Source organism: Rhea americana, unplaced genomic scaffold (genome assembly GCF_003343005.1).
Source record: "Rhea americana isolate MKP2758 unplaced genomic scaffold, rheAme1 scaffold_194, whole genome shotgun sequence".
Classification (NCBI taxonomy): Eukaryota; Metazoa; Chordata; class Aves; order Rheiformes; family Rheidae; genus Rhea; species Rhea americana.
In genome coordinates this window covers 537,147-550,095 of record NW_028186083.1, presented here as the reverse complement: position 1 = coordinate 550,095, position 12,949 = coordinate 537,147, and the positions used below count along the sequence as shown (strand labels likewise).

Here is a 12,949-nt window from a genome sequence, read left to right as displayed (position 1 = left end):
CCCCGCTCCCCAAACCGCTGTATTCCAGCGAAACGGAACCGCCCGAGATCGGCGCCGGCCCCCCCCCGGGGTGGGGGGAAGGCAGGCAGGCAAGGCCGCAGCGGTGGGGCTTAGGACACGTGCCGGGGCCCCGCTCCCGCAGCGGGYAGCGGCGACGGAGCAGGGGTGACCCTCAGTCACGCACAGCGACACACCAGGCTCTGCATGTGCACACGAAGCRTGTGCAGGACACGGCCGTGCACCGGCTTGCCTTGGGGAACCGGCAGGTTGACCCACCCCCCACACTATCCAGGGCACAGGACCACGCGTGGGGCAGGGGAACAAAGCAGGCAACGTAATGGCCAAACAGTAGCAAGAGCAAGGCAAAGCAGGCCAGGCACTGCCAAGCGCTGCCTACCTCTTCCCTGACCCTTAGYAATTTGTTCTGCAGATGCACAACAGGTTAAAGAATTACTCTTTCCCCCTTTTTTAAGTTTTGCTTAAAGATCATTGCATTACAGAGTTGCTGAAATTTAAACTTGATAAGCCTTGCAAACTGAGTCCTAAAGCTACCAGATTTGGTCATCCGYGTGGGCAGACCCTTTTCTGCAGAGAGCGGCACTGTGAAAGCCAAGTACCCGCACAGATGGGTTGGGATCTGTTCAAGCCCCTGTGTTCGGCTCCGTGAGCACCTTCCCACAGTGCCCTGAGGGACACAACACCCCTACRGTGGTCCGTGTGCTTGTCCCTCCTCACCTGCATGGGGAAAACAGCATTTTAGAGTATAATTTATATGCTGGGATCTTCATTCCTGCCCTTTGAATACAACGGTTGTGCCAGGTTTATAAGGATCCGCCCATGAGAGCGCATCCTCGCACTGGGGACTGCTCTGCATCTCAGGCTTSCAGAAGCATCACTGCAGGGACTTTAGTTTAATATACCAGGTAGTTTCTTTTTAAAAGGTATTTTAGGACTGAGCCACTGGGTAGCGGGGATGAGGGACTGTGCTCTAATGGAAAACAGTGTACTGTGTAACATACGCTAGAAAATCTTGTTTTGGGCTCTGCAGCTTTGTGGTTAATATGTTATTAGGAATGACCATGTTCTCACCTCCATCAGGACTAAATCTGAAAAATGTTCAGGGGACAGACATTTTTATATCTCTGTAAGTAAATACATCTTTTACATAAAGGATCCTTCCTCACTTAAAGATTTTTACAATGGCGCTAAAAGAGAAGGTTGGCTGACATTAGCTTAATCTTACACAGTCCTGAGCCCCAAATCACACAGAAGCGAGTGGGAGTACTTGGCATGCTGAGGGACTGCGTCCTCAATCACTGATAATAACTATTACACAGAACTTACAAAATTGGAGATTACGACAGGTGCTTAGTTCATCCCGGCAAGTATTCAGAGTACTCTGGTCATGCTAAAACCTGCATGCTGCTGACATGCCCTGCCCATTTCAGCCATTTGGCTAATAAATACTACTCAAATACCACTGGAGGAGGGATTGCTACATATCATTAAATCCTGTAGCAACTTTTCTGTTCAAGGACAAAGTGAAAAGAACACATGAAATCATAAAGTAAATCCACCCTAAAGAGTGCATTTGGAAGGTGCCTTTGAAAATAAGCAGTAATAAAGGCTTTGGGCCACCCTCAGCTTTGATGGCCTCACAGCAGCACTTTATCTATAACATTAACACTTACAGATGTTCACAGATGAATCCCAGTGCACATCACACAGAAGGATAATTGTTAACAGTCTATTTACATACAGCACAGAAAAGTTGGCAATATTTGAGTTGTACACAAACAAATAAAAAACCTTGGCTTTAGTATCTTTCACACCTGCTTTGAACCACTAAAGCCAACAACAAAATCCCTCTTCATTATGAGCAGGAACAAGTACTGATGGAAGACTTTTACAAGGAATACAATTTGGGGGGAATTACTGTAATTGATTTAGATGCAATGTACTGCAAGGTAAGAAGTACCCACCAATTATTATTAGCCACACCAATTTAAATCRTGCATTTAGGACAGCAGGTGAATACTGCAGTGACTTACATAGGAACAGATATGGATTCCAAATTTCCCTATATTTTGTATTGAAGTAGTTAAAAAGTATTGGTTACAAGGGTGTTMAAGCTTCAAAATGTGGACAGCAATAACACATGCTTTAATACAATACCCAACCCAATGATACAGTTTATCAGCACAAAACTCAGACATACTTTCCAATAGTTTTGCCAGTAAAGGATTTTGAACTGTGACCGTATTTCTGCCTAATGGGGGATGGGGATTAGAGCATGGCGAAACACGTGTCCTTTTTCTATTACGTTCATAAATCGGATACAGTACATTATTTGCTTTTACATGACTTATAAGTGCACAGGCTGTTTACACGTGCAACCCCTCCCCCCACACACACACTTTCTCAGAAATGCAAGTGTAGCCTTAACAGCACAAGTAAATAACTTTCAAAAAAAACAAGGAAAATGTTATTACCTTTTATGATCCCAAACTCAGAGTTCCACGTCTCTTCTCCTGGCTCTGATAACATCACCAGTGCAAACACCCGAAAGATCATCCCAGGTTAGGGGGGTTAGTGACGCCATCCATCCTGGCACGACTCACGTCCTGGCAGGCAAGTAGAAGGAAGAAAGGTCATATCACTTTTTAAAGCAAAATCATGTTTAGTTATTTAGGAGAAGTTACAAAAGATTTTAAGCATCAGAAATGAAATGTTAATCCTTGCAACACTGACAGTACGTGCATATTTATAAGGACAAGAAAYAAACCAAGTAATTTAGTCTCTCCACTTAGCAGACGAGTTGCCATCATTAACTTAGTCTACAGGACGTGCTGTTATTGGTCCTGAGTTTTCTAACAGCTTCAACCGCTCTAAATCATCTTTAAAACAATCAAGTTAGGCTTATCTCGGCATTCCCAGCCCAGGAAGAGAAGCTGAACAAACTCAAAAGTGAAACTCAGCACTGCAGCTAGGATGGTGAACATCTAGTAATGATATTAGATACCACATTAAAAATACATATTTAATCCTTTCAAATTCTTTAAAATCTAATTCTTTTTTCAGTATTTTAGAGGTTTTATTTACAACGCTGAGATTTTGGGGATTCCTAATGGTTTCTGCCCTGAGAAAGTTGTGATAAAGAAAAAAAMCCAGCAAGAATGGAAACCCCGCTTAAATAAAAGATACAGAAGAATCTTATTAAATCTTTAAAAATTCTTACATCCTAATGCATGTCAAAGATATTACATACATGTTTTTCAGATGAGCTGGGAACACACTTATCGACAAGATGATGAAATACTCCTCTACATACTATCCTAATAGATCTCCCATGGAGATCTACGCATTGCATTTCACAGGCAGATAAATGAGTTGAGTGAATAATTTGTATTTTCCATTTCAATATTATTTTTAAAGAAAAAATGATTCAACCAAATAATCATTAAAATATGCTGATCTGCAGCTATATATTCTCTTTATATTGCAGTTGGTATGTATAATTGGGGAGGTGTTTGGATTTTTACATTTCTCAGGAAGATTCACAGGAAAAGCTAAATCGCATGCTCATTTACTATGTTCAATCTTTATGATTTGTGTCAAGCTGCAGTTTATGGTAATTGGAAGTCAACTACGAACAAGCACAGACTTTCAAAAAAAATACTTGATCCTAAATGTGAGGGCCAATTTATCAGGAGGCCTTCCTGAGCAGGGAGGGAATCAAAAGTACCTCTTACCATGCTATTCAAGATTTTTGAACTATTTTATCTTTTTACACCTTTTCCATAGTGTTCCCTCCCTCCCCCCCCCMGTACTGCCTATTCTATTTTCAGTGAAAAAGCCATTGAACTAAAGCAGCTGAATACACTAAGATCAAAAAAACACTGCCTCCACAGCTGCAGAAGAGACAGGTACCAAAAGAGTCTGTATCTTATATCACTCAATAGGTTGTAAATATGAAATATTTATATTAAAATCCATCCTTATCCACTGCAAATGCCCAGATGAAATAGGTGTGTACAATAAATACTGACCCTCTGACATGCAAGTCCTTGCCCCGCATTTGTTCTCCATTTTCAAGCTTACTCATTTTCTGGCATTATCAATGCTTATAGGAAAGAAAGTTTTTGTGAGTCTCTAGAATATCAGTCATTTAAAAAGTCAAAAGTTATTTTAGATTCAACATAAATACTCTATCCTTCCTTCACAATCAGTCACATAAGCCTGGGGTTATCCTAATTTAAAAGCGAGAGTCTTTGTAGGAAAAGGTGATACCCATCGCCACCTTCTGGCTAATAGGAGAAAATATCGATTCTCCAAAAATACCCACTGAGCAGCCTTAAAAAACCTACCTCCTCAGGACTTTTCGATTAAAGCTGCAACCAGCAGCRTGTGAATTTCCCCCCTATTGCCGGCCATTGCGCCTGAGCGTAGCCACTGAGCACACGGAGGCAGAGGACCCGGTTCCTGCACTCGCCGCGAGACCCCGACCCCCTTTCCCAGATCACTCATGCCAGTGCCATTTCCCCAGGAGCACACAAGGGTGTCAGCCCCTGCAAGCTGGATGCAACTAGTGCCTGCTCACCTGCAGTGGCTACCTTCATCTTCCAGACAGCTTGAGCTTTTTGCAGCAGTCTAAAAAGTCCCAAATGGCCTGGGGGCAGCCGGCTCGCCTTGCCCTAGGTCAGGCTAAGAGGAAGGGCTAACCATGCCCAAAGGCCTCCAAGGGTGGGAAATGCCAGCAGGCGAGGGATTATCGGGTGCTTGGCCTCCTGGGCCTTGCCCGTGGGGCGAGCCCTGTTCTAGAAGGAGCCTGGCTGCGCGGCACCCGGCAACGCCAAGGGGATGAGCGCAGTGCCCACGGCACCCATCGCGGCAGCCGGCACGCCTCGCGGCGGCAAGAGACACCCCATATACCGGTTTTGCCTTTCCAAATGTTTAGCTCAGGCTTGACTTGCAGCGCACCTCATGAAAGGAAAATTTGACTGATAGATTTCTTTTTCAGGTCCATTACCTAGCGAATCTGGCACTTCTCCTGACTGGATCAAAACTAGAAATTACTACAGTGTTTAGAATCTAACTTCAAACTCTCCTTAAGCCTACAATATTAAGRGCAGAGGTGTTTTGAACAAAAAYATATGATTACAAAGCTATTTTGAGAGCTCTACTAATCAGCTTGATAGATGCTTAAACACCTATACAACATTGCTTAATGGAAGCAGTAAAGATAAGAACTTCATGATTATGAATATTAGATGTAATTATGGTGACAATATTAATTTTTAGCTTATTGTTTGCACACCACAATCTCAGCAGAAAAGGTAAGAGGGTTGTGCACATAGCTGCAAGTTTTAACTGTATTAAACTAAGGATTTTGTAGACAAATTTATGTAGTATTAGTAATAAATACATCTTTATGTRTGTTAACTGTCACTTCTCTACCATAAAGTGAACTAAGTCTTTAATCCATATGCCATCATCTCAAATTCCCTCTACCTTTGCTTGCCATCAACAAAGCCCTGACATTTAGAATTAGTTACCAAAAGAGGATAGCACTGAGCTAACTATGCACCGTAATTAAAAGCTATTCCTCCTCACTCCATTCTTCTCAGACTTCAGAGATTATGAATGTCGTGTGGAAAACGCCTCAGAAATATCTAGCAGCATGAGAAGCCTGGACATCTTACTGCAAGGTAAGGAGTTCAAGGAAGAGGAAAGCCATTGGGCCTGACAACGGTAAGTCAATGTTTTCAGTTGTCCCAGTTAGTCCTCAGGCACCTAATGAAAAAGGATGCAAAAATGACAAATTTGGCCATGCAATATTTTGTCTCACTAAAACCAAAGAGATCTTTGCAGCATTCTCTGATAGGTTGGTGTCACTTGCAGTAATTAATTTTGCACAAAATATGGATTTTTCAGCCAACTATTGCAGCAAGGGAAGCAAAGTTATCACAGAACCACAAAGCTGACCTCAATAGAACTGTCCTTGCCCTGTCACTTGGGGATATTTGCACCCTCCAGTTTTCAGCATCCAAATGCCAAGATTAAGGACCTCAGCTCCAAGTAGCCTTCTGAGTCCTCAAGTGCAACAAGAATCCCAAACAGAGAGGTTTTTCTTTTTTTCAATCGACTATTCAGGGAGTTGCCTGTAGGTGGTTATGTTGCTATAAAGTTAGATGTGTGAACAGTGTCCTCCAGGGTGTAACAATTTATTGTGCTTGTACATTAAGAATAAAGCTAGTCCTACAAAAAAAGAACAACCATTGGGATCACACACACAGAAGCAAACAGAAAACCTGCTCCTTTCTCATCATAACATTAACACATAGCTGTCTGAGATTCCTTTATGGCAGTACATCCCTCCCTGCTGGCCTGAACCTTTCACAAGGGAAATTGCAAATAATTTAAGAGAAACCATTTCTGACATTTATTTCTCACTTACCCTTTTTCAGCTCCTGGGATAGCAGCAACCRAAGGGAGGCTAAGCAGAAACCAAAAAGTCATCACTCTGACATGTTTTAGTCTTCAGAGCCCCATGCATGTAAATCTGCTGTATTTGGAGAAGGAACATGAAGATTTGAGAAACCAGGCAGAAGACAAATGCACCCTTCAGAGCCTGAAAGTCATCACCAGTGCAGACAGGAAAGCTGCTACTAGCCACAGCTGTGTTTTACTAATAGACAACAGAAAGAAGTTTCAGAGCCAATTTATTCTTACAGGAAAAGGTAAGAACAAAAAATTAAATCTATCAAATATCTGTTTATGTAGATTGGAGGAGGGCAGTCTTCAATTTCGTATCGGAGATACCTTAACCAGTTATTAATGAACAAAGTATTTTTACCTTTCCATTAAAGAAAAAGATGAACAAGGAGAAAGTAATGATCCAGAACAGCGACTAACATTATTGAAAGTTTAAGATTTTGGAACAGTTTCATGCTATTTTCTCTTCTTTTGGAAGGGCAGGAGGTCTTTCAAAAATGTAGTTTCCAGTATTAATATGTATGTAAAATTCTTTATGTCAATGCTTCTTGCCAACTGTGTCAACATGCAAGCAACACCAGCCTTTGGTCCTTAAGTTTAAACAGAAACAAACATCTCGTTTTAAAACTTCTTTTCATTTCTAGTGTTTCTGGTAGGGATATCAAATTGTGTTATGACAGCAAAGCTGCCCAAGCTGAAAGATTTTGCAGAGGGTCTGACTGTCCTGCACATGCGCCAAGATAACCAGACTTCAGAGGGTAAGTACCAACTCTCCCTGCAGAGCCACGGAAGTAGCATTAACAGTATACACAACGAAGGAAAAAGATCTTGGCTTTTGCACACACAGCTTAGCCCTAGTTCTCCCTATCAACAGTTTCTTTGAATAACTATTGCTTCTATCAATAAATAGATTCACTGGATTGTGCAGCAAATCCAGATCTGCAAATTCTTGGCTGTAATGAGAAAACAATACTTTAGCACTGGYTTTCACAAGAAGTTACCAGGTTCAAGCACATGGGTTCCATACTAGGGCTCCTAGCTTCCCTTAAAAACCTCACCCRACTTCAGCAGGAAGTTACAAGCCTTTGCTTGCCTGGATTTACACCTCATCTTCTTCTGGGGACAGATTGGGACCTGAAAGATATCTGAAATATTTTAATGTAAAAAGTTTCTGAGAGTCTAGATAGAGTTACAGCTTCCTCTGAAAGAATGTAGGAGACTCCAAATTGTTTCTCTGCCTTCATGCATCTTAAACCAACCTAGCCAAAATGAAGAAAATGAACTGTCAAAGATCTGTAAAAACTTTTGAAATATTCTTCTTTCTCTGTCTCAATTTAGAAGGAATTCCATCCACAAATGACAAAGATATGCTGATCAGACAAAGACAAAGTCTCTACATTAAAGTGTTCATTGCTTGTATCCTGTTAACACCTACAATAGCCTATATCATATTTGTTATATGTGAATTTCCCTGCTCGGTAAGTTTTTGAACATGACAGCTTCTCATCTCAGTCCCACACATTCATCCAGAATACAGCGTTATAACTAGGACCAATGAGTTGAAATATGTTTACCAAGTTYTCAGGAGGAAAAAATTATCTTCACAGATAAGAAGCTTTGTGTTCAATACAGTGGAACATGAAAAACACCTGTTCTGAGTTTTGCAGGCCTCCTGAATTCACCATATTATGCTGCCCATGACCATGCCTCACAAACATACATGTCATCTTGCTATGTGAAGACACTGCTCCTCCTAGAGGAAACCTTGCTCCCCTTTCCCAACAGAGATTAGCAGAATAATGTGCTAGACCTCCTGGAAACCCAGCCAGTATTTCATGGGAGGCATGTCTGAGTTTTGGTTGCAATCAATTACTCTCCAAATTAATACTGTCAATGTGAGGCACTTCTGTCAAAAAGCAGCCCTAGAACAATCTGGTGCTCTTGTGCAAGGCCAGATGCAGCCAGCTAGGGGAGGCACTCCTGAAGGCAGAGGAAGAAAAGTTTAAGGGTAGAAGTGAATAGGCAAGATTTCCAAAGGACAGGTTAAATGCACTCTCTGGTTTTCTAGGCTGTAAGTTAAACAACTTAAAATGATGGTGAGGGTGTATATGCAACAGGGAGAACAAAATACACCAGATTGAGCTATGGTGATTTACTATGTAAAGCCACATTATTGTGATGCGTGAACATGTGCAAATATTCATCATGGCCCTTCCAGAAAAAAATAGCCTGATACTAGTTTTGAGCAGCTGTTTTCCCCCCACACCCTTTCACACACACACCTAACTACTTTTCTTTCTTTCTTGAGTGCCCATGTCATGGCTGGATCAAGCCGCACGTCGATGTACAGAGCAGCGAAACAAGCCTGCCTGCAGCCTCCATCAGAGTGCGTTGCCAAACAGAAACATTTGTAATCCAGTTTCCTTAGGATACAAGACAGAAGGCATTGCAATGTCTTGTCTGAGTCTCATCCTCCCATCCCCAGGCACCTACTGGTCACCTTCAACCAAATATATCCAAAGGGATAACGGGTCTCAAGGACAAGCAAGTTTCCAAGTGGAAATGGGTGATAGGGTAGTGAAGAGGGAACCAAAYCTGCCCCTGGGGAAGCTGTATGGGCTCAGCAGTCCTCATGCTGGCTAGCCAGCCAACAAGCCTTGTGTACCTCCTGGCCAAACATCACTGGCAGCACGTGCCATCATGCTAGTAGTCCTRAATGGAGGCAGGAGGAAGTAGTAGTACAGGAGGGAAGCAGGGAAGCTGGTACTATCAGCATGGGGAGGACATATAGGGCTAGTCTGGGTTCCTTTGATCTGCTCTTCATGGGTGAACTTGCTTTTAAACGTATTTAAGGAACAATTATTGTGTTTGAAGATAGAGTTTATCCCTTCTCCTCAAAAAATTAAATATCACTGTGGTCCTGAAAATATACCATTGAGGTGCCTTCTMATGAAGAAAGATTGAATCTTATGCTTCCTACCCCATTAAGTGAACTTCTCAGGTTCAATCCTAATCCAGCCTCTCACAGCGAGTGACCTGAGATCAAGTTACTTAAGTTCAACATATCTATTTATTTGTCTGTCACCCTGATGTAATAATCAACTTGTAGTGAAACTGGAGAGCTTAACCCTGTCAACATACAAGAAGCCATCTGAATACTAAACATACAGAACAAACCACTTGAGAACATTTAATTTGAAGAAACGATCAGTAAATAATTTCAAATAGCAAATGAAAATTACCTAATTTGTTAAAATTTCTGAGAAGAAAAAAACAGAATGTGAATGCATTATTCATTACAGATTATCCACTTAGATCTTCTTGGAGCGTAACTGCACTGTGAGAAACGTGCTGTACTGAGAGGTTTGGAAATTGGACTGAGACCCTTAAGAGCCATTTCACATAGGCCATTGAACAGCCATCAGGTGGTAACACCTTTGGGCCTCCACCATGCTGAAAATTATTAGAATAGACTTGAGGAAAAAGGCTTTTTAACTTATGGTTATCTCCAGGAGATATCAGGCTTAGTGTAACTTCTTAATTCAGTTCAGCCAGGAGATGTCACACCTCTAAATTACTAATATGGGAAACAACAAAACACTAGTGCTGGTATAACACTCTAGGAGTAAGGTTGTTTATTATTCCTGATGAATATTTTTCTTCCTTGCCAGAAAGAAGCATCACAACAAGACCCTTGCAAGGAAAGATTCAAAATCATTGTCATTCATGAAACCTACCTGTGAAAAGCTGCTGTCTTCACCCGAACACCTTTTTTTATCTGCAAAGGTACATCATCTTTCACTTCACCCCTTCCTGGACACAGCAGAATGAACATCAGCAGTTTACAACACCACAAGTCAAGCCATTACAGACTGAAACTAGACTTACATTGGAAGAAACACTTACCTGGTTAGGAGCAATCGGGTTAATTCACTGAGAAGACAACTGCTGTGAAGACAGCTATATGTTGATTTCTTCCATTAACTACCTGAAATTGTATTTTAGCTCTCAGATATAGGAAAAAACTGTTGGCAAAAGCAATAAAAATTCCAGTGACATTTCAAATTCTGCCTCCCAAAGTTTTTGTTTTTTTTTCCCCATTATGTTTTTACATATATCTGGGGCCTGGGCAAAAGGAATAGGAAATAATCTCCAACATTCTACTCATTCTACTCTTGTCTTAAAGCTGCCAAACAGTTCATACAAGAAGTATATAGAATACCAGATCTCCTCCTCCAGCATCAACAGGAATAATGCAGATATTAATCTCAGAGATAATGCAAATATTATCTTTGAGCTTTAACCCTTGTCTAGGTCTGAACAGGTGCACATTTTCAGGTGCTGATAGAAAATGAGCATCTCTAATGCAGTCTTCAGCTCCCAGATACAAACTGCGAAGGGCTACATCTGTCTGCTCTAGAGAAGAGCTCTCATCTGAAGTTCCCATGCAAAGGATTACATGCTTCAGAATCTGCATAAATGAACACAAGCAGTTTTTGAGGCTCCCAGTGAACAGTTCAGCATTCCCTCCCTCCCATGATCTAGATTCTGTTCATCTGAATCAACATCATGTGTTCTCTCTAAGGGGACACCAGAAAAATTTCACACAAAATTAAAATTGCACTACAGCATTACAAAAGGGTGCACTGGAACAGTAATAACAGCATTTCTTTTGGAAGAGGTGATTAGCACCAGGAGTGGTGTTATTGCACGGASCACTGCCCATCTGGGGTATTCCAGATAGGTCGTTTATTGCCAGAACAGGGCCTAAGYATAAGCAAGTATTTGAAATTCATTAAATATCAGTTACATTTACCAGGACCAGGGTATCATAAACATATACAGAATCTACCTAATACTTATGCTAAAAAAACATGTTAATTGTCAGTATTACTATTACAATTACACTAGGCTCATAAGGAATACCACATCCCCTCAAGAACACAGTACAGTATGAGGCTACTGTACAGGTCATGAGATATATAGGACGAGATGTTTATTACCACTGTGCCTGATTGGCTGTCCAGACAGTCCAATATGAAAATATATGGCTACTTTAAACAATGTAACTAGTTATATCATTCCTGAGCTTTAGGGTTTTATGCCATGCAAGACTCATTAAGCCCTATCRCCTAGATGTCCTCAACAAGCCCACAAGTGCACCTAGTTCACAGAGACATCCAAAGMGTACATGGGGGACAGGCACAGAAGACCTTGTGGGCACCAGCCTGCTAACAGACAGGGGAGGGACTAAAGATCCCTTTCTGTATAAACGATTTAGACATACATTCATGCAAATTCATGAGCTGACAGGAGATGGAGACACATTACACATCATGCACAGCTTCTAAGCTCCTTGTGAAAAGCAACCAGTTCAAAAGATCAGCGCTGGCAAGTGTCCTGGGCAGGGAAGACAAACCAGGTGCTCCAGTCCTCCCCTCCTGGGCCCTGGACGCTGACTGCCACACGCTGTGGCTGCAGGCCACCCTCTCTTCCATCTACATTTTAGGACCTTTCTTACCCTTTTTTTTGCCTAACACTTTCCCCTCATTCATTCTCACACCTTTCTTCATCCAACTACCCTCTGTAACTCCTGCTAGTTCTAGCTCATGAGTCACATAACCCAGGCCAACTCTGGCAYGAAGGGCAAAGAGCTGCCAGGGGAATACCCAAAGAAGAAGGTGGTGTGGTTGAGCCAGCTGCTGACAACCACTCCACCACCGCTGGGAGAATAATCACTGCTACAGGAGAAACTACTAATCCCTTACTATTTTACTGCTACAAGACTTATTTGACACATACTTTCATGACACACAGAGGCCTTGCAAACCTGGATAGAAGGACAGGATCTTGTTTCAAACGTCTAATGAAGGCACTTCTTTTCTGTCTCTYACAGTCACGCGCACGGCAGTCCTGTCCCTCTTCCGCACTTAGCTCGTTCCTGTCATTCTTCTTGGCCTGTGGCCTCGTCGAAGCACTCTTCGAAGTAACACAGAATTCTTCTGACTGATTTGGAAARATAAATCAAACCCAGATTCAAAGCTGCGCTGCTGTGTGATCTGCATGAGGTCGTTCACGATTTTCCTCCAGTTTGTGCAAGCTCGGACTCGGGGTGTGTGCGTGGGGGGTCACAAGTAACGCCAGCCCCCGAGGCCCCCTTGCTCGGCCGCCTGCCACAGCCGGGAGTTCAAACCACCACCTCCCCCCACAGCCACCAGCACACCCCGCCCTCCCGGCCCCGCTGCCGGCCACCTGAGGAAGCCTGAGCCGGGAGGCGCAGCTGAGCGGGGGCTCAGCCCGCGCTCAAAACCCCCAGCCCGCCGCAGCGCCAGGAGCCGCTCTTCACTGCCAGCCCTGACTCACTCCGGGCGGACTCGCACCCGCCACGGCGCCGCTGCTCTCCCTCAGYCCGTGACAGCCGCTCCCGCCGGCGGCCACCCCGGGCCGGCCCCTC

At 42.8% G+C, this 12,949-nt stretch overlaps 2 protein-coding genes across 8 annotated transcripts in view; one reads left to right on the top strand and one right to left on the bottom strand.

Annotated features, from left to right (window-relative positions):
- Nucleotides 1-6,538, bottom strand: part of ACACA (acetyl-CoA carboxylase alpha) — a 152,326-nt gene extending 145,788 nt beyond the window's left edge. For 2 of the 7 annotated variants that reach the window (XM_085302905.1, XM_085302912.1), the window contains exons 1-4: nt 6,458-6,538; nt 5,588-5,793; nt 4,050-4,123; nt 2,493-2,624 (exon numbers count right to left, since the gene is read on the bottom strand). The gene's annotated coding sequence lies outside the window, so the exon portion shown is untranslated. Of the gene's footprint in view, nt 1-2,492; nt 2,625-4,049; nt 4,124-4,600; nt 4,864-5,587; nt 5,794-6,457 lie in introns of those variants that run through there. The other 5 variants (XM_085302908.1, XM_085302907.1, XM_085302909.1 and 2 more) reach the window with 5 other exon arrangements.
- On the top strand, nt 5,681-10,249 carry CUNH17orf78 (chromosome unknown C17orf78 homolog). The gene is made up of 6 exons (XM_085302940.1): nt 5,681-5,708; nt 6,468-6,740; nt 7,140-7,253; nt 7,834-7,973; nt 8,804-8,881; nt 10,167-10,249. The coding sequence occupies exons 1-6, from the start codon at nt 5,681-5,683 to the stop codon at nt 10,236-10,238; spliced, it is 705 nt and encodes a 234-aa protein (XP_085159066.1). The 3' UTR covers nt 10,239-10,249.
- Nucleotides 10,250-12,949: the final 2,700 nt, after the last annotated feature.